This window comes from Falco rusticolus, chromosome 4 (genome assembly GCF_015220075.1).
Source record: "Falco rusticolus isolate bFalRus1 chromosome 4, bFalRus1.pri, whole genome shotgun sequence".
NCBI lineage: Eukaryota > Metazoa > Chordata > Aves > Falconiformes > Falconidae > Falco > Falco rusticolus.
Window position 1 is genome coordinate 48,224,690 of NC_051190.1, and position 18,681 is coordinate 48,243,370.

Sequence of the window (18,681 nt, forward strand, 5' to 3'; positions counted from 1 at the left end):
ACAGCGATGAGGCTTCCCTGAAGCGCCGCCGCCCGCCCTTCAGCTCTGCCAGCCCCTCGCCTGCGGGCAGCGCTGGGGCATGGCTGCTGGAAAGCGAAGGAGAAGGGGGCTTGTTTTGGGCGCAGGATGGCTGTGGAGGCCTCTGTGCCCGGGAATGCTTCCAAGTTAAGTCAGTTGGTTAAATGCTCTTTGTGGTGGGTTCCCCACTGCTCACCACAGCAGGAAGGAGCAGCGAGTGCCCAGCAAGCTTTGCCCAGGGCGGGCCAGGCGCTGCCTCTCACCTTCTGCAGGTGGGGAGAGGTTCCCACGCACCCCAACAGCAAGGCCAAGCTTGGGCACAGGTGTCCCTCACCCTGCCTGTGAGCAAAGGTGCGGGGCAGGAGCTCAGTGCCCCTCGGCAGTGTCGCAGTGCCTGTGCACATCGGCCTCCTCCCTGGTGCCGACGGGAGCACCTTCAGCCTTGCAAGGAGCTGGTCCGCCTGCAGCTCCCTGGCACCTCAGCCCCTGACCTCAACTGAGCCTCGGTGGGCAGAAATCACGGGAGCGTTCAGGCAGGAGCAGCAGTTTATTAGGCATTCCTCGGAGTGCTGGAGACACTGCAAATGCAGACAGCTGAGAATTGCCCAAGAGCAGCAGCAGTTACAATCGCATGTTACTTCCAGGCGGGTGCCATCAGCATATGTGCATGTGGAATTTCACCGAGCCCAATCAAAGACAAAGTTCAGGTTTAACCCCCCCATAACCCCCCCAGGTCCCGCTAACACCCACCGCAGCCGGGCTGGGGTGCAAGTAGAGCCGGAGGTGCAGCTCCGTACTTGAGCCGTTTGTGTTACTTAGTAGCATAGCTGCCCCCCACAGCATGGCAGCGTGCATCACCTGGCATCGCCTCCTGCTCCTCCTGCGGCTGTGAGAAATACTCCTTGGAATCCAGGAGCGAGGCTGTTCCACTTGGTTCTGGCCAGTGATTTCTAGTTCAAAATAAGCCACTGACAAGCAATCCTTCACTGCCTCTTGGGCTTAACCAGCCTTGCAGAACTGGGCAGGATGTAATATGCCTCGCGCAACCACTGCGGCGAGCCAGTGTCCTGCGTTTGATGAATTCAATGCGAAGGGCCTTCACGGTCCCTGGCGTGGCTGCTGGCAGGCCTTCAACAGCACCGGCCCTGGGCGGCTGCGCCCCCAGTGCCGTTGCCTCCCCCTGGCACAAAGCCTCAGCCACCCGCCCCGTTCCAGGATGCTCCCGCCAGCACCTCTCCGATTATAAGACTACAGACAGATTTCACACATGTTTTTACAGCGCCTCACACAAGGGACTATTTATAAGAGGCTTCTCAGAACACGGGTCGCATGTACTATTTTAACAATACAATTTATGGCTTCATATAACTCAAATATAAAAAGGACTCAAAATATTGCACAGACAAATCTGATATACACGAGGTTCCCCATACGCACTTAGCCAGCGTGTGCAGGCATGTGGCATTCATCATCTTTGACGTCATCTTTGACAGAAGATAGTGAGTAAAGAGACTTAAAATAATTCCAATGTCATCAGCATGCAGTTAAACATGCAGCAGGAGGGAGGGACATACACCACTATAAAAAGAAACCTGCATTTCTCCCCCAGCAGGAAAAGGGCAGTTCCCGATTGTTTTACATTTGGCTCAGGAAAAGGAAACTTTGGTTAAAACAGAACATGTAATATGGACTGAAGGTAAACATTGCACTGCCCTTCTAAAAGTGGCAGGACAAAAAATACAAAGCAGAGACACTCAGGAGTACCTCAGCGGTAGAAGAGAGATGGGGGAACACTGGGCACGAACACACCCAACACGCTGCAGTACGAGGGCCAAGAAATGCACAGGTAAGCGATGCGGGAGGGCTGTGCACTGACCCAGCCTCCTTTATTTCAAGGGCACCCAGGGGATCCTTCCCAGTGGGGCAATGTGCCTCCAGGCTACTGCCGGAGGGTGTTCCCTGCGGCGGCAGGTTTATCCGCATCTGCGTAGAACTGAGCGATTTGGTCTTTGTACTTCTGCGCCACCACTGGTCTCTTCAGCTTCATTGTTGGGCCTGTGGGAAAAAACATGGCACAAGGTTTTAATGGTGATGGCACCACTGAGAGCCACAAATCCATATTTGAGCGAAGCGAGCCCAGAGCAAGAGCCAGAGCACGCACGGACTTCTGCGCTGCTCTGCGTGATCGATACACCTGCCTGCCTTCCCCTGCGAACAGGAAGGGCGCAGCCCTCCTGCCAGCGACAGCGCAGAACTGGGGTGCGCAGGGCTCAGCTCTGCCCGGCAGGAGAAGGAATTCAGCCCGCCCTTCCCACAACGGTAAGGAAAAGCCCCAGCGAGGAGAGGCCGGGGTAGCACCTCTGTGTACTGGGGTCTGTTCCGTACCCAAGGGAAGGGTGACAGGGTCGCCCTGATAGCCCCACCCGCCACTCACCAAGCTCTCCACCAAGGACAGAAAAATCCTTCTCCAGAAGGACCCACTTCTGGACTTTCTGGGCATTTGAGACAGCTCCCTCGTTGACTGCTGAAATTCCCTTCTGGATAGCCGCATAGATAGCCTTGTCTTTGCTGCTGATAATTTCGGAGACTTTGGTAGCCTTGCTGCCCAGTTTCCGGCAGTATTCAATAGCTTCCGCAGTCAGATCATCTCCTGGCTCGCCGGTTTCCACATCCACGTTGCACTGCAGGAGAGGTCGGAGCAGGTAACTATTGCCCAACATGGTTCCCTTCGTCCTCACGAGCCTTACAGCCGGGGGAAGCCACCCCCTCCCCTTCCCCACCCCGGGGACAAGGGCCCACCCACCAGCCTCTGCGGTTTTCATACGCTTGACGCAAACCACCGCTTCGAACGAGAGCTCACTGGGGCAAACTGCAGGTGAGGCCCCTGCAGGCCTCTGCCCACGCAGCCAGCCGGGCACGCAGCTTGTCTTCCAAATCCCTCCTGCGCTATCCCGAGTTGATCGCTTTTTTGCTTGACCTTTTTCTGGGGACCCCAGTTTACTTCCCTACATCCCACAGCAGCAGAACAGTGACACCTGGCCAAGAGCAGGACGGCACTGCCGCCCCCAGGGCCTGGGTCGGTGCCTCTGCACAGGGGCAAGGAGGCTGGTGCTGCTCTCGCTAATGAGTGACGCCGTGGTCCTGAGCCCCCCAGCCCGCGGGGCTCGAGGGAAGCCCGTGCAGGCCACCACAGATGCATCACCATGGAGTTTAAAGCCAGGGTCTTAAAAAGAAACCACAGACAGCTTGTTACTGCCCAGGCTGCTTCAGGGGACAGGGACAACGTGCGAGAAAAGCAGAAGGGTTTCTGTTTTCAGTCTTACTTTTAGGGCTTTTGCTTGTTTCTTTCTGACCTGCGTGGCACAGAGGGAAACAGTTGTCCTGAACAACAGAAGAACCCAATCAAGTGGCAACGTTCATTTGCCTGTAGTTACAACTGCTGTTTGCCACTCAGCTACAAGTCAGACCCCACGATGCCTCCTGTCTCTACAGGATGCTGTGAAAACGCATAACAGTTACCCTCCTCGCTCGAATTAAATGCATTCAGCAACACAGGTGGATTCCCATGCTGTTTTCCATTACCTTTAGCGTTAGAAGCATAGCAAGGAATTTTGCTTTGTCTCCAACCAACATTGCATTGCTGATGATGGGAACAGCATCTTTTACAGCATCCTCAATTGGAACGGGAGGAACATTCTCACCTCCTGCAGTGATGATGAGCTCTGGAAAACAGTCAAATCTTTATTAACACTTGGAGCTTTCCCCCCTTCCTTCACAATCTGAAATAACTTGACCGCTCCTTTGCATCTGCTGGATCAGAGAGTGAGTCTGTGTCCCAACAGCTGGAGAAGGCAGCGAACCAGAAGGACACCAGCCAGGCTCAGGGAGAGGAGACAGCACAGCTGTGTGCACACAAACAGCATTGCAAAAGCTGCTTTAATGTCCAGAGATGTTTGCAGTTTGGGAACACGGGGTGTGGTGTCTGAGCACCTCAGTACACCGCCACAGGCACCTGCGGCTCTACGGCGTGTGAGCTGGTACCCAAGTGGTTCACAAAGTGAAGCAAGAGTTTTGCTGGGGCAGGGTGTTTGAGGTTACACAGCTGATGCCGAGCAGGGGACAGTCTGTCTTTCTCAGCTGTCTTCTATTTCTTAAAGCAGCTCCTTAAAGCTTTGCATGACCTTTCTGATGACTGAAGACTCACATGAAATTGGATTTATTTGGGGTTGGGCAAAGCGGTGTCTCAAGAACTACATTGCTGCAAGCCGTTGTCACAGCAGTGTTAAGCTGTTGTTTAAGAGGGTAACTGGCAGAGCCAGCTGATACTGGAGGCAGCTGGTAGCACACGCAGCTGGGTGGCTCCAGCACCTCAAAGCCAGCCAAGCTCTAACTCCTGCTTCTGAAGTCAGAAGGTTTCTTCCTTACTCTGCAAATGCACACTGGTTTCAGAGGCCATCCCTCGCCTTCCCAGCAGCAGGATGCCCTGCAGCCACATGCGCATTCAGAACTTCACAAGTATTTAGATATTCTTCTGTGCAACTCACGCCCACAGAACTAGCGTGATGCATCCTGTCACAGTACTTCACAGCCTCAAGACACTCAAGTCAGGGGACGTGTTACCTTTGATTCTGCCAGTGATGTAGAGGAATCCATCTTTATCGTGCTTGCCAAGGTCACCCGAATGCAGCCAGCCATCTTCATCGATTGCCTCTTTGGTTTTTTCTTCCATGTTCAAGTAGCCCATGAAGATGTGCCTTCCTGAGAAGCAGATCTCCCCGTTGCCATCTCTATCTGGCTTATGGATCAGTGTCCGGCAGCCTGTGATTTCCTTTCCACAGCTTAAAGAGAACACAAACCCATGGCTTTTGTTGTTGTATTTTTTTAATAATTCAATAGCTAAGCAGCAGAGTGAGATTCTAGCAGTACCCTCTCAAGCTGAAGTGCCTGAACAAAGTCAGGCAGCTTCTCTTACAGCTGCTTCAGCGAAGAGCTTAGAAACTTAAAAGGCATCAGCTTATGTAAGGGGAACTTCAGAAAAAAGCTGTTGTTGCCAAAAGATCAGCACTCACACACAACACCTGGTGTTTTCCACTTACTGTCCCAAACACCTGAGCTTTGAGTTAGATTATTTATGTCCTTGGCAGCGAACTTTTACTGATGGTGGTATTTACTCTGCAGACTGAACCTGTGGGGACTGAACAAGCCATTCAACGTAACAACCACAGTCTTACTGCATTTATTCATTTGACATTCAAGTGAACTGTAGGCTAGAATTACTAATTCCTCCTTCTTCTCATCAGTCCTTTGCTTCCTCCTCAGCTCCTAGAGGATCCAGGCCAAGTTAAATTTAAGTAACACTGCTGTTGCCCTTGGCACATCTCTTCATCTGCAAGATGTGGCCGAAGGAACTGGCTCCCTAGCAACTTTTTACTGGCAGCAAGACTCTGGGGATGAGCTGCACCAGGTGAGACAGACACACCAGATCAGGAGAAACCCGAAAGCAGCTCCTCCCCGCAGGCAGCAGTGCCCCGCTCACAGAGAGGCATTTACCTGGTAAGCTTGAATGCGTGAGGTAGAGACATTGTGTGAGGTCCAGAGCTCTCGCTCATGCCATATAGCTCAAACACGGGAATGTTCAGGCTTAAAAAAAATTCCAGTGTCTCTCTGGTAATGGGAGCAGCCCCCGTGTAGCACTTTGTGCACTGGTCCAGCCCAATGGCCTTTCGCACTTTCTTGTACACCAAGTGCCTGGCAAGGCGGAAGTTCACCGGGACTTCTGAATACCTGTAGGAGAAAAATGGTCACAAGATCTCGGTCACCAAGCAGAACTTCTCCCCCTTCCTCCCTTCACCTTCATCCTATTTTAGTTTAATCAGTAAAAGAATTAATTTCCCCTGCCAGCCCTTGCTGCTCACCCTCTGGTTCAAGGACTGCATCTGGCTTTTACTGTCTGTAAGTCTGGCTGGTTACCATGGAATATAATTCCTGATCTGATAGTAAAGTTCTAGTATTTGTAACTTAAGTTAACATAATTTGTAACTTAAGTGTAGTTCAGAATTACCCATTCATCCGCTTCAGGTTTGTCTGCAGCCCGACTCCCTTGGCCCACGATGCCACTTTTCTCCTGAGTGCTGATGATTTTGCACCTATGGATTTCATTTTTTCTTCCATTTTTTCCCAGACACGAGGAACTCCCAAAAAAGCGGTTGGCCTCACCTCCCGCAGGGTGTCCACCAAGGTGCCCTGAGCAAAGCAGAATTTAATACAGCTTTCAGAAGCGCCTCACTGTAGGCTTCAGGTCAACACTGTCAATAGCCAAAGCTTAGGACTCTGCCATCTATTTTGAGGAATTGCTCATTTCCAGCTGCAGTGCCACCAAAAGAAAGGAACCCAGGTTTTGAGAAGACAGCAAGGGCCAACGCTTTCAGTGCCAATGTGATACAGTGCTGAGAGAAGAACCGTTCTTTTCTCAGGACATAGATTTAATGGTGGTGGTGTTTTGCAACATGGACAGAGCAAATACAAAGCCATTGCTCAACCAAGCTGTCAGGGCAGAGAACTGGTGTCAGGTGGGACACCAAGAAGCTCCTAGTTGTGAAGTGCTTGATCAGCTTAGCCCAGCTTGCACTACAGAGTCAGAAGGCAAAGGTCAGAGTGGCTATATTCTCAGATCAACAGACCCTTAAATGGGAGCAGTCAGTCACAGAGCAAACAAACCGAGTTAGCACAGCTTTCGGAATCCTGAGATAAGCCATCCATGTTTGTTTTAAAGCACCCACCCCAGCCACAAGCAGGTGGATGGCTGTAGGTTTTTTATAATCTTACATTTTTACCTTTAATGCATCAGGCTGAGCAAAAAAGACTTGTACACCGAATGTCATTGCCGACCAAATATCTGACATCTGTGCAGCAATATGACTGAGGGGCAGATAGCTAACCACCAGCTCTTGCTTTTCTTTAGCATCTGTCAGCATTATGAAGCGCCCTGCTGCCGATGCCGTCCACGTCAACTGTAACAAGAACCCACATCAGTATGAAGTGTCAGCACTTATGAGCTGGCGCAACACAGAACACACAGCTCACACAACAGCTCTACCACGTCCTGTGTTCTTAACATCAGGCACGTTCTTCAGCTGACCCCTGCCCTCCCTGAGCACCCACCCAAGGTCACCGTTCTTGGAATGGGCAGCTTTACAAATGATACTTACATTGTCATGGCTGAGCATTACTCCCTTTGGCTGTCCGGTGGTCCCTGAGGTATATATTAGCGTACAGCACTGATTAGGCTTCTGTGACGCAATGATTTCACGGAGCTGAGTATCTGGAACATCTTTGCCAAGGTCCATGAACTCACTCCACTGTATAGAGAAGAGAAGGGCTGGATCACTTTGTAGGCTGTCATTCACATGCAAAATTAAACCCTCTGCTATAAAGGGAAGGAAACTCTTTCCTACATCCAAACCTCTGCCAGAATCTGGAAGAGGCTGTAAATACGCACTGCAGCCCCACAATGTTGTCTTCTGGCTGCCACAACTGGCATGGCAAGAAGCAGAGAAGGAGACTGATCCACCCCGAAGAAGCTTACTAGCTCTGCAGCAAGCCTGGTGTTCAGTGGGAGTGCAGAGCTGAGGTAACTGTGGGACCCGAGGCTGCCTTGCAGAGGTCTGTACACCAACACTCTCCCTTACAACATGGATTATCGAGGTTTCAACAACAGTAGACATCTAGTGCTTCAGCAAGGCAAGAAATCCCTCACTAAGCTCACATGGTCCCGTGGAAGGTGACGGTTGCAAACCATCAGCTAAACACAGCCAGTATTTACAAGCCATCAAGATGCTCAGTACTTACAGAGTACAGATTTGGTCTCTTCTCTTTTAGCTCTTCCCCATACTGGATAATAGCTTTCAGATGAGGTAGTTCATGCTGAATCTGTGTTAAGAAGCGAGATGAATGAGCAGAAGCAAATCCTGCCTGTCCCTTTTAGGCCTAAGTAACCCACCACTGACCGTGCTATTGCTATTTGCCACTGTAAGTGAAGCTAAGAGAATCTCACCTGTGTTATTGACAGAGGACGGAGAAGCCTCACTAGAGACAATAATCATTTGGACTGGGACGTTGCCAGACAACCTTAGGGGACGCTCCACTGTTCATTTTGGCTTCTTGTATTTTAAGCTCAAGGCTTTGCTAAGCTACAGAACCACCGTTTAACACCTCTAAGATTTAGCACTGGTGACTACTCATCTGGCTTGAGCAGGGAGCACGCAAAGTAGGCTCAATCAGTTCACCCTCTGCTTTTACACCCAGTGTTTCCCTCAGGTATTACCCTCCCATGGCATCTACCCTCCCACATCTGCCAACAGGATGCTGCAGCCCCCAGCCATTTAAAAAAGTATATTTACTTCTAAGATTTTCTGCAGTTGTTTATGGTTTTCCACAACCACAATGTTAGCACTGCAGTTCTCTGCTACATAATGACAGGCCTCAGGAGAGTTTGTAGTGTAGATACCAACAGCAAATCCACTACAAAAGAAAAGGGAAAAAAGAAAAATAGAAAGGCAAAACACAGAATTAGAGGATAAGCAGAGTTGCTGGCAAAATTCAGACCATTTTCAGACTTTAACAGAGGAAAAACTTCAGGAAGCATTTCCCATAAAACAACAACAAAAAGTGGACAGCTTAACTGCAAGAACAAAGGCTCTGTTTTGGGGCATGGGAAATGTCAGAATGGTATGAGGGACCAAAATGCCTCAGGTGGAAAAAGGCTGTGCTGTGATTCTCTAGCACTTCCCATCATATTTTCAATCACAGTGTAAGCAAGCATGCTCTTGGATTAACCGACTGTTATCTTATTTTGAGAGTACCAGCTAGCTAAAAAAAAAATAGTTTTTGTCTCATTAGTTCATAATGAAGTAAAGGGTTTAGGTTCTAGCCATCTTCATTAAATTCAAATGAAGGCAATTGGTTTTGTTCTGCATTTTTTTGTGTGTGGTTTGTTTTGTTGTGTTATTTGCAATCAAAAAACTACTTCTCACATGAATACTGAAATTACTATCTGAATGCTAAAGCAAAACGCATGTCAAGAGACAACACTCATTCTTACCCTGCAAGGATAGCTCCAATATCAGCAATAAACCACTCTGCAGAATTAAATCCCAAAATGCACACTCCATGGAAACGCTCTAGTCCCAGCTGTAAACAAGAGATGAGATTACAGCAATCTTGGTTTTCCTTTGAAGAATGCTGAGAGTTAATTTAAAGACCTCTGCTGTGAGCACAACATCAAGGGAAAAGTTCATGCTATCATATACTGTAATTCACACTGAAAAACTTCCAAAGACCTAATATGGAACCAGTTAAGTTTTACATCAGACACTGGCCCACTTTATCAGTAGGCAGAAAAAAAAAAGGATTTGCTTAGGTCTGCAGTCAGTATGACCAGCTCACTGACACTAATTGTATTGTAAAACTGCAATCCAGGTAGTTACCCATTCCCTTTGGACTGGGAATGAGAAGGTAAGGGCTTAAGTTAGGCATGACCTACTGAGACATTTAGTCATTTAGTATAGGTTAGGTATGTCAGATATCAAAAATTACAAGAGCAACAAGCTCCAATGACAGTCAGAGGCACCTTGCTATGAAATTCCAGCTGTTGAAGTCCCAGTCTTTAAATCTCCTTCAGCCATTCTCTGGCTTTGTCCCAGAGTGGAAGTATATAGCGTGGAAGATCCCACCGTAAGAATAAAAGCAGAATGGCTTTAACTTCAAGAAATAAGACTTCATAATGATAACAGTAAGTGCATGTAACATTGGTTTCTCTCTTTGAGCATCTTAACTCCCAGCAGTACTCCCAACAAAAGACTCAGCCAGTGTGGACATTTAAGTCTGACCGATAAGCATCCCTTCAAGTTTTTTCTTAGAAAGATTAAAATTTACACGCCTCATGAAGAGCGTTGTCCAGGTTTGCCATATACCTCAAACACCTCACTTTAAATGTTCCCTTACTTTTTAGTTAAATGTGGAAACAACTTGCAAGAAATTCAAACAAAGACACTGCGGTCATTACCAAGCTGTTCATGGCATGTTCAGGTATTTCCCTGTCACTTTAAGACTCACCTACACTCAGAGAATTTGCAGGTTTAAGATGCAGTTGACTAGAGCCATTTTAGCAGTTAAATTGACTGAGCAGGAATGAGAGGAATTCAACAAAAGCTTACCTTCAGAAAACTTTTTGCTGCTTTCCAGCACTCATCATAGTACATCTTATATGTTAGTTTTATCCACTGGCCACCCTTTTTGGATGCAAGGGCATAATAATCACCGTATTTACTAGCAGCTTCCTGGAATAGTTCATGAACAGTCTTTGGTGCCTGGCTGCCTATGCCCTGTTCATCCATCCTCAGCCTGACTTCTCCATCTCGTCGTGTTGTCCACACACTGGAGGTAGGAGGTGAAGAGGCTGGTTTGAAAGAAAAGTGTTCAGCATCCTATACTTAGAAATTGCTTGTTACCATAACAAAAATATAAAGCCAAGTATCAAACATATGAAAGCAAATGCTACTGCACCTGCTCCCACACCTCTTTTTTGACTTTGTATTCCCAGCAAGTTTGCCATACGACTCCCAGTATCTTAGACCAGGGTTAACAGATGAAGCTTCTAAAGCACTTTCAAAATTTTGTTAAACATTTCCCAAATGTTTAACAAAAGCCCTAAAGCTCTTGTACTGGTAAGGTGGCAGCTTCCCACGATATATGCTGTGTGCTTTTTTTCCCCTTTGCTTTTTTTTTTTTTTTTTTAAGGAGGACTGAAAGCAGTACATTATTACCTGGTAGATAAGCATTAGGCAGTGACACTACGTATTTCACTCCTGGAAGTGCATTCTACTTAGGTTTAAAGTCTAAGTTCAAGACACTTCTGGGCAGACCATCCCTCAGTTTGCGTTTCTTCTTCCATTGTTATGGTTTGATAAATTCCTCCCTCATTTCAATAATAATTTTATGCACAATACAGTAACTAGAAGTTCTTTCCACTTACCTTTGAACCCAAGCGTGTCTATCTGATGTCCCTCCATCTTAGTATCTTCAACTGTCTCAGCACTGTGGACCTCAACGGTTCTGCAAAGCACAAGCAGTTAGCCCTGGAGAGGCTTCAGCACACTGGCTGAAGAACACCTGGGGCTTGCTTGCTCTATCCCTTAATTATATTAGTCCTTGGATGTCAAAGTGGTTCCTGATGTTCTGCAGGTGACTGTTCATTTCATTAGCCTGCATGGCTATGGCAACGCAACAGGTCCCTCTCAGAGAGTGTGCAAGTTTTGCCTGAACTGCTCTTAAACACATATATGTTGCCCTAATGGTAGCTATCCTTCCAGATAAGCTGCAGAAGAATCCATAAACACATCATCCAGAAAACAGCGATAATTTAATACCAGAGGTCTGCTCTAGGTGCCCAAAACAAAGAGCCTACAGCAGTGAGGAGATGGCAGGCAGGAAGGAGCATGTGGATCTGGTGCTTATCTCCTGTCTGCAACATGCAAGCCTAACGAAGGGAAGGCCTGTGAGCCCCTCTCCTGAGCCGTACAGCAATCCCCCGGCTCGTCGCCCTGTGGGGAAACCCACAGAGATTTCCTGCAGAAGGCCAGGCCAGCTGAAGAGCAGGAAATTGATTTAACAGGAAATCTCACTCTTAGGTATTCCCAATAAAGTTAGTGCACAGGGCTCCCACCAGATGTTTGTGAAGAAACGGAAACAGGCACCTCCCTCGTCTACCTCAGCCACGCTCCTCACCAGGAGCTGGTCCTGCGGGGCCAGCTGAAAGTTGCCCCTTTTACTTTAGGCCTTGGAAGACGTGGTGAAACACCACCTGCCTGTAGCTGTCAGTGTTATTCCTCCATCCCTTTCCAAGACGGGCTCTTGCACAACCATAAATGAAGAGGATAAGGAATAATCAAGTCCCATTCCCACTTCAGACAATGAGTTGGAAGCCAGACCCTGTGAGATTTGGTATTCGAGTCCCTGTGCTCTGTTCCCTCAAAGGACATCCCACCCTCCAACCTACAGGCAGATGATGCTTGTCCCCCTGCCCTGGGTAATACCCTGCTCGGACCATCAGCGCAGCGCTGAAGTCAACTTTCAATCAACCCAAGATTATATTCCAGAGGACCAAAACTTCCATCTTGCCTTGCCAAACAGCCCTCCCAGGGCCCTTTGCTCCAGGCCATTACAAAGGTGTTTGTTTCTTCATGCCAGTGCTAGGTGTTTACTCTGCCCCATGGCAATGCTTGTGCAAGGTTTCTTCTCTAGCACCAACTCCCAGGCCTTCTAGAAGGGCTGCAAGGCCCTGACATCACAATAGCCCCTGCCCTCTGCAGGGGCAGCCTGGGGACAAAAAGCAGCCCTGACACCTCTGCCTGTCACAATCAGACCACACCTGCACACAGGCAGGAGCAAATCAGTCCCAGGCAACCCTCCCCCCCAACCCAGGCAGGGTTCCCACCGAGCCCCAGATTTTCTTCCCTTTCTACTAGACCACAGAGAGGACAAGACGGCACAAGGCACCGTGTGAATTTCGGTGTAAGGGGTAAATCGCTTCCCTCTGGTTTACGTTTTCTCTGGATTTCTAGGGGACAGTCAACTATTACTGCTTTGGGCATATGGTAAGGTTTAAGGCACAGAGAACATTTGACATGGCTACTCCTATGTTCTGTCCAAAAGCAGAACTGCTTCTCCTAACTAATCCGCAAGCCGGAAACTAGAGGGAAGTACATTTTTTTCCCCCTTTATTTCCCCTAAAGGGATTACGAGATGTTCCCTACTACGCGTTTCCTCCTCATTATTGAGAGCATTTTTCAGCACAAATTAATCCTCAGTTGCAACAGTTCTGCACTATTTCTCCACCAGCTTTTATGATCAAAGCATGCAAATGACCCAGTAATACGAGCAAAAAAGGCCCCCAAAATCCCCTTCAGTGAATCAAGTCATCTTTTTCTCCCCCTTACTACATATAATTCAAATGCAGCCTGAAAAAAATTAAGCAGAGGTTTTTGTCAGCTATATCCCATTACACTGTGGTGAGACACAGACCCTTAAAGCCTAATCTGCTCTTTAGTGAGAGACTGCTTAGATTTACAGAGAGACTAACAGGAGTCTGATGAAAATCAGCACTGCTACTGCACACAAGCTATCCCCTACAGAGGCACACCTCTGTGTACAGTACTGCAACACGTCACCAACAAAGAAGTACTTACTAGGTATTCCAAGTATTTGATCAGTGCCCTCCCAATCACATAGAACTAACAATTATGCAAAGTTCCTTTATAAAAGGTGATCCTTCTGACTACACAGAACATTCTACCATTCCTGCGCTCTAAGTTTATATTAAATGCACACTACTTCAAGCTCTACACTCTGCATGGTAGCTATGTACAGGAAATTTAATTCTGTTCTTCTTCTTTTGAGAGGGAGAGAGTAGAGATTCAGCTTTTGGATTTTGGAAGTAGTAACACATGCTTGAAATTTCTTCCAAAAGAACATATCATAATTAATCTAAGTAAACATGAGAGAATACAAACTACATCCTACGTAAACAGGTACCACAGAGAAAATAAAATCTTAAATTAGACAAACCTGGCTGAAGAGTTGAGCAGTACATCATCCAGTGACACCTCACAGTTCCCTTGAGGATCCGAATTAAAATAAGCCGCAGGGACTGGTTCTGCAAGTGCCGTACGCGCATCTGACTCACACAGCATTGTCCCTGTAAAAACAGGTTTTAAAAATCAAAATACAAATGAATGCTACAGTAAAATCGGCTTCCATTGGTGTAGCTATCTGACCAAGGCAAGCCCAAAGCAGGCATGACTCAAGGCTGCTGTATTTGCATGAAGTACAGCAAATTCTAACCGGATGCAGCGCACCCCACATCATGCTCGGTTCATTTGAAAAACCTGATCAGCAGTAGATGATACATCCATTCCCGCATCCAAAACCAAGCGTGACAATTACAGCTCTGAAAGAGCACCATGAACCTAACAATTCAAATTTTACACTCCCTTTGTCCCAAACGTTCCCCCTCAGCTCTCAGACTCCCCCCAAACCCGCCACCACAGGGCTCCAGGTCCAGCCTTACAACGCATCGCCTTTGTGCGTCCTCTCCTCCCGCAGCTGCTCCGCACCAACGCTGAGGAGGATGTGTAATATCCTTTATTTTTAAACTAGCGCCCAGGAGGCAGATCTGGAGCATCTTATGTCATGTGCTGCCTGCCTTGCAATTGGAAGCAGCTCGTCACCCCACACTACCGCCTCTTAAGGAAGCTCTCGCCCCACGCCTGCCGCCAGCCTCGGGGACACTGGGGCTTTAGGGTCCCTTTCAGGCGACACAGCCCTGGGACACCACAGAGATTTAATCTGTTCTCACAAAAATCAGCGCTTTTGCAGCTGTTGTTTTTGGCAGCCCAACGCTGCTTTCTTTCAGTACTTTGTCGTTAGGGGGTTTCATCATCTCAGGCTGAAAGCTACGTTGATTTTAGTTAAGGTTTACATTCATTAAAAGCCTTTGATGCTTACGACTTGACAGGCTGAGCTTTAATTGTTTCAAGGCATTTCTAACTGATTTGAGATGAATCTCATTAACCTTGATCTTTTTAAAAAGTGGGATTTTAGCATGCTATCTTGTACCAACATCAGACAGACGCAATTTCAAGCCGGCAAGGTGAAGAGCATATTTGTTTCAACGAGGACAGACAGGAGGACAAGGAAAAAGCCCTTTTATCTAACTGCAGCCTTCTGCCTCTGATGGGTGGGGAAAGCCAGGGCCAGCCACAGCGCCAGCAGGCCAGCCTGCCTCCAGCCCAGGCAAGCACCTTCCCTCCCTCATCTACGCAAGGACACGTTGCTGCTCACACCACACGCTGCAATTCATGATACAAAAAATAGTTTAATTCACAAGCAGCTGAGAAAGGGATGCCTCAAAAAATCCCATCTCTGAAGCTCCATGATAAATGCCAGACATCACCCAACACCCCATTCCACACCAAAACACCAAAGAAGTTTATTTTGAGGTTTGGTTTTTTTATTACTTGTTTTTTGCTTTTTTTTTTATATGTGTGTGGGTTTTTCTGTAAGACAGCTATAAGAAAAGGGGCATTAGCTCTACAGAGCACCCAGTCCTAGGAGCAGCCACCCAGACCTGTGAAACCTGGGTTGCACTCCCTCCCCAGCCTGGAGGAACTCAAACCCACACCTAGGAGAGCATGGTGGTTACCAGACTGCACGGTGCCCACTGGAGGTGCCACCACCACCACCCCTCTGGCTCAAAGACAGACCCAGGTGCAAGGCGAGGAGGAACGTACTGCAGCAGCTGCCATCAGGCCTGACCCCCTTTCACAGTACTGTACCCACATGCCTTCCCAGCGCCCCACAAGGAGGGGTTTAAGGCTCCCCTGCACCCCTGAAGGAAGCTTTTCTCTCTGCACTAATTACAGTGTTTCTCTTGCCATCTGCTCTTTAATGCAGCAAGAAAGTTTCAAGTGGAAGGGTGGAGATGTCCTCATGCCAGCTGTCTTGCAGGACAACCCAGCAAGCTCCTGGGTGGCAGAGGTTGGCTGAAAACCAATTGTGGGTTTCTGTGTGTGTCCCCAGTCACTCAAGAGGAAAAAACGCTTCACAGTGGGGACCATAGCTGCATTCTCCCCTTGCTGCACTGCGTACATGCTGCTCACCACGACCCCCTGTACGGGGGCACAACCCTGATGCAGGGTCCCCTGCTGATGGGTGCTTGGTTCCCAAGTGTGGGCACACCAGGTATGGCACAAAGATCAAGGACACAAGGCTGCACAACTGCAAAGTCCAGTGGGACACAGCAGGACGTCACTATCACATCCAACAGGATGGGTTCATCTAGGAGAATCTAGATATTAATGCCACATGGCCCTCAGCACCTGGAGAGCAGCTGCACCTCCCCGCATAAGCAGACACAGAACTTCTGGAGTGCCCAGGTACACCTGAACCATGAAAAAGAGCTGAAATGCAACCTGGTTGTGCAAGTTTCCTTGTGAGCACAGACCACAGGAATCCCAAGTCAGTCATGCATTTTATATAACAAATCTTGGTTACAAACAAAAATTTGTGCATATATACTCTCACTGGCTTGGCTAAGCACTGCCGCTTGCCCCTTCCTCTGCTGATGCTGAGTTAGAAACACAGCTCTGCTACACCAGCTGCTGGAGAACACACACATGCTCACCAGAGCCAGGCTTAACACTCCCAGTAGCTCACCGGGGGTGGACGGGATCACAAATGATCCTCACCTACCCCACACTGTTTCCAGAGGAGTTAACACACCATGATGTACCACAGATGTTCAGGAACATGAGGAACATGCACCCAAACAAAAACCTGCTGAAAGAAATCTCCCTTTTAATTAAATCTGTGTGACAACTTAAGTAATTTAAATACAAAGAATCTTCTGCTTGAAGGGAGCGTTGTGTCCTAGAAGAACTGGAAGTTAGTGAATGGTTTCATTGAAACTGCTGCAGAGCTTCACTGACAAACAATTTAAAAGCTTGACTATATGTAAAATCGTGAGGGTCAACAGGACAGGAGCGAAGGTTTCATTTATAACGGGCTCTGAACATGTGTTCACTTAAAACACACACAGACCTTCAAAAATACTGGTTCAAATTCAAATTAATGCATAGTTCATCAGCCATCTTCACATTTTCCCGCACATCCCACTTTGCTTCCTGTTGCTGATTTCTTTTTATTGGTAAAGACACCATGGCTGACCTGGTCCGTTTTTATCACGTGCAGATCAGCTTTAGGAGATTGCCACATTATCTTACTGCCTGTCCACATTTCCACCAAAACTGAAACTTAGCCTTTTTGTTCCCTTGTTTTCTTTAAAGATTTATTAAGTGAGGAAACGGTAGCTGAGCAACCTCCTCTTCCTCTTTTAGATGAAGTCTATTTTTAAAAAGGGCAGTGACAAAAACTTGCTAAGCCCTAAAGGTTTTCTCCTCAGCAGTACCACGACCACGGGTCAGCCTACAGCTGTGCTGGGAAATTGCCTGATGCAGGAGCAGAGGGCACACAAGGGAAAACAGCTCCAAGCCCCATTATAAAGATGGTATCACGCCAAGGATCTTGAATGATAGACACAACAGCAGGCAGACATTTGACTCCATGGCAGCTCCTTCTGAGCTGAGCTTTGGTGGAACGAAACTGCCACAGAACGTCACCCTCGGCGGCACCTGGGGCTTGCCCACGTGAAACAGCACCAGCGCGGGCAGCCACCGAGGGCTGGGGGCACTGTCACCACGTATTTCCTCAGCCACGCCAGCCACTGTGCAACTTGCCATTCTGAATTTTACGCAGATTGCTTCTCCAGGACACCGGGATATTTTAGGTGAATTCCCCAGCAAAGTGACTCACCAGGAGGCTGGTTTAAGTTGCCTAAACTGCTGTTCATTTTACTGTACCATCTGGGCGGGAAACCCCCTCACGCCAAGTAAGAAAGCACAGGGACAGATTTTTCCAAGACACATCACACGTGTTTCTGCCAACTTCCACACCACCCAGGTCTTCATCACATCAAGCCCAGACAGGCTTGGAGCCGGTACTGGTGCATCCCTGATGGCCTCGACGGTGTTTCACCACCTGCTCCGGCTGGGACTGGGGGGTGGCAGCCCTGCGATGGCCCACCAGCCCCAGCCCACAGCACAGGCCCCCTCAGCCCCTCACAGCATGGCTCCCCTCACAGCATGGCTCCCCTTACAGCACGGCCCCCATCACCCCCTCACAGCGCCATGGGCCCCCTCAGCCCCTCACAGCATGGCTCCCCTCACTGTGTGGGCCCCCCCTCACAGCACAGCCCCCATCACCCCCCCACAGCGCCATGGGCCCCCCTCAGCCCCTCACAGCATGGCTCCCCTCGCAGCGTGCCCCCCCCCCCCCCCCCCGGCAGCGTGGCCCCCATCACCCCCTCACAGCGCCATGGGCCCCCCTCACAGCATGGGACACCCTCACCCCCTCACAGCACCATGGAACCCCTCACAGCACCAGACCCCCTCACAGCACCGGACCCCCTCACAGCACCGGACCCCCTCAGCCCCTCACAGCATGGCTCCCATCACCCCCTCAGAGGGCCATGAGCCCCCATCAACCCCTCACAGCATGGTTCCCCTCACAGCACGGCCCCCATCACCCCCTCACAGGGCCATGGGCCCCTCTCACAGTACGGGACCCCCTCACAGCACCACGGGCCCCAGATGGGCCAAACCGTGGGCTTGTGGAACCAAAACCTCAAAGCTATTCTGGACCCCTGGCCAGGCCACCCCACGCGTGAAACGAGCTGCTGGCCCGGCAGCTGCAGGCTGATCTCACAGCGAAGGAGTGAGACCTCCGGGGCGGGCAGGCTCACGCGTGGGCTCAACACTCGCCCCAGCCCCGCAGCCCACCCGGGACACCCTGTCGCTTCCCACAAGTTTCCCGTACCACGAAGGCCCGCGGGACTGGAGCTGCCCCCGCCACCCCGTGGGACGCGGAGCCCCGCGCGCCGTTACCTCAGGAGCCGGCGGGAGCGCGATGACACCCCCCTCCCCACGCGGGCTGCTACCGCGCGTGGCCACGCGGGGCCCCTTTAAGGCGCTCCGGAGGGCGGGGCCATTG

At 49.3% G+C, this 18,681-nt stretch overlaps 1 protein-coding gene across 4 annotated transcripts; it reads right to left on the bottom strand.

Moving 5' to 3' along the window:
* Positions 1-546: 546 nt before the first annotated feature.
* Positions 547-18,667, bottom strand: ACSBG2 (acyl-CoA synthetase bubblegum family member 2). Of its 4 annotated transcripts, none has more exons than XM_037382998.1 (15): positions 14,144-14,275; positions 13,642-13,771; positions 11,051-11,130; positions 10,233-10,474; positions 9,119-9,207; positions 8,418-8,538; positions 7,867-7,947; positions 7,227-7,376; positions 6,852-7,028; positions 6,080-6,261; positions 5,569-5,802; positions 4,639-4,856; positions 3,601-3,740; positions 2,453-2,699; positions 547-2,073 (listed from the first exon to the last, which is right to left on the bottom strand). In XM_037382998.1, exons 1-15 carry the CDS (start codon positions 14,148-14,150, stop codon positions 1,958-1,960), a joined length of 2,214 nt encoding a protein of 737 aa, XP_037238895.1. In that variant the 5' UTR covers positions 14,151-14,275; the 3' UTR covers positions 547-1,957. The 4 variants fall into 4 exon arrangements, with proteins under 4 accessions (XP_037238895.1, XP_037238897.1, XP_037238898.1 ...); XM_037383000.1 differs by lacking the exon at positions 14,144-14,275 and adding an exon at positions 18,576-18,667 and having other exon boundaries at positions 1,958-2,073; XM_037383001.1 differs by lacking the exon at positions 14,144-14,275 and adding an exon at positions 18,508-18,627 and having other exon boundaries at positions 1,958-2,073.
* Positions 18,668-18,681: the final 14 nt, after the last annotated feature.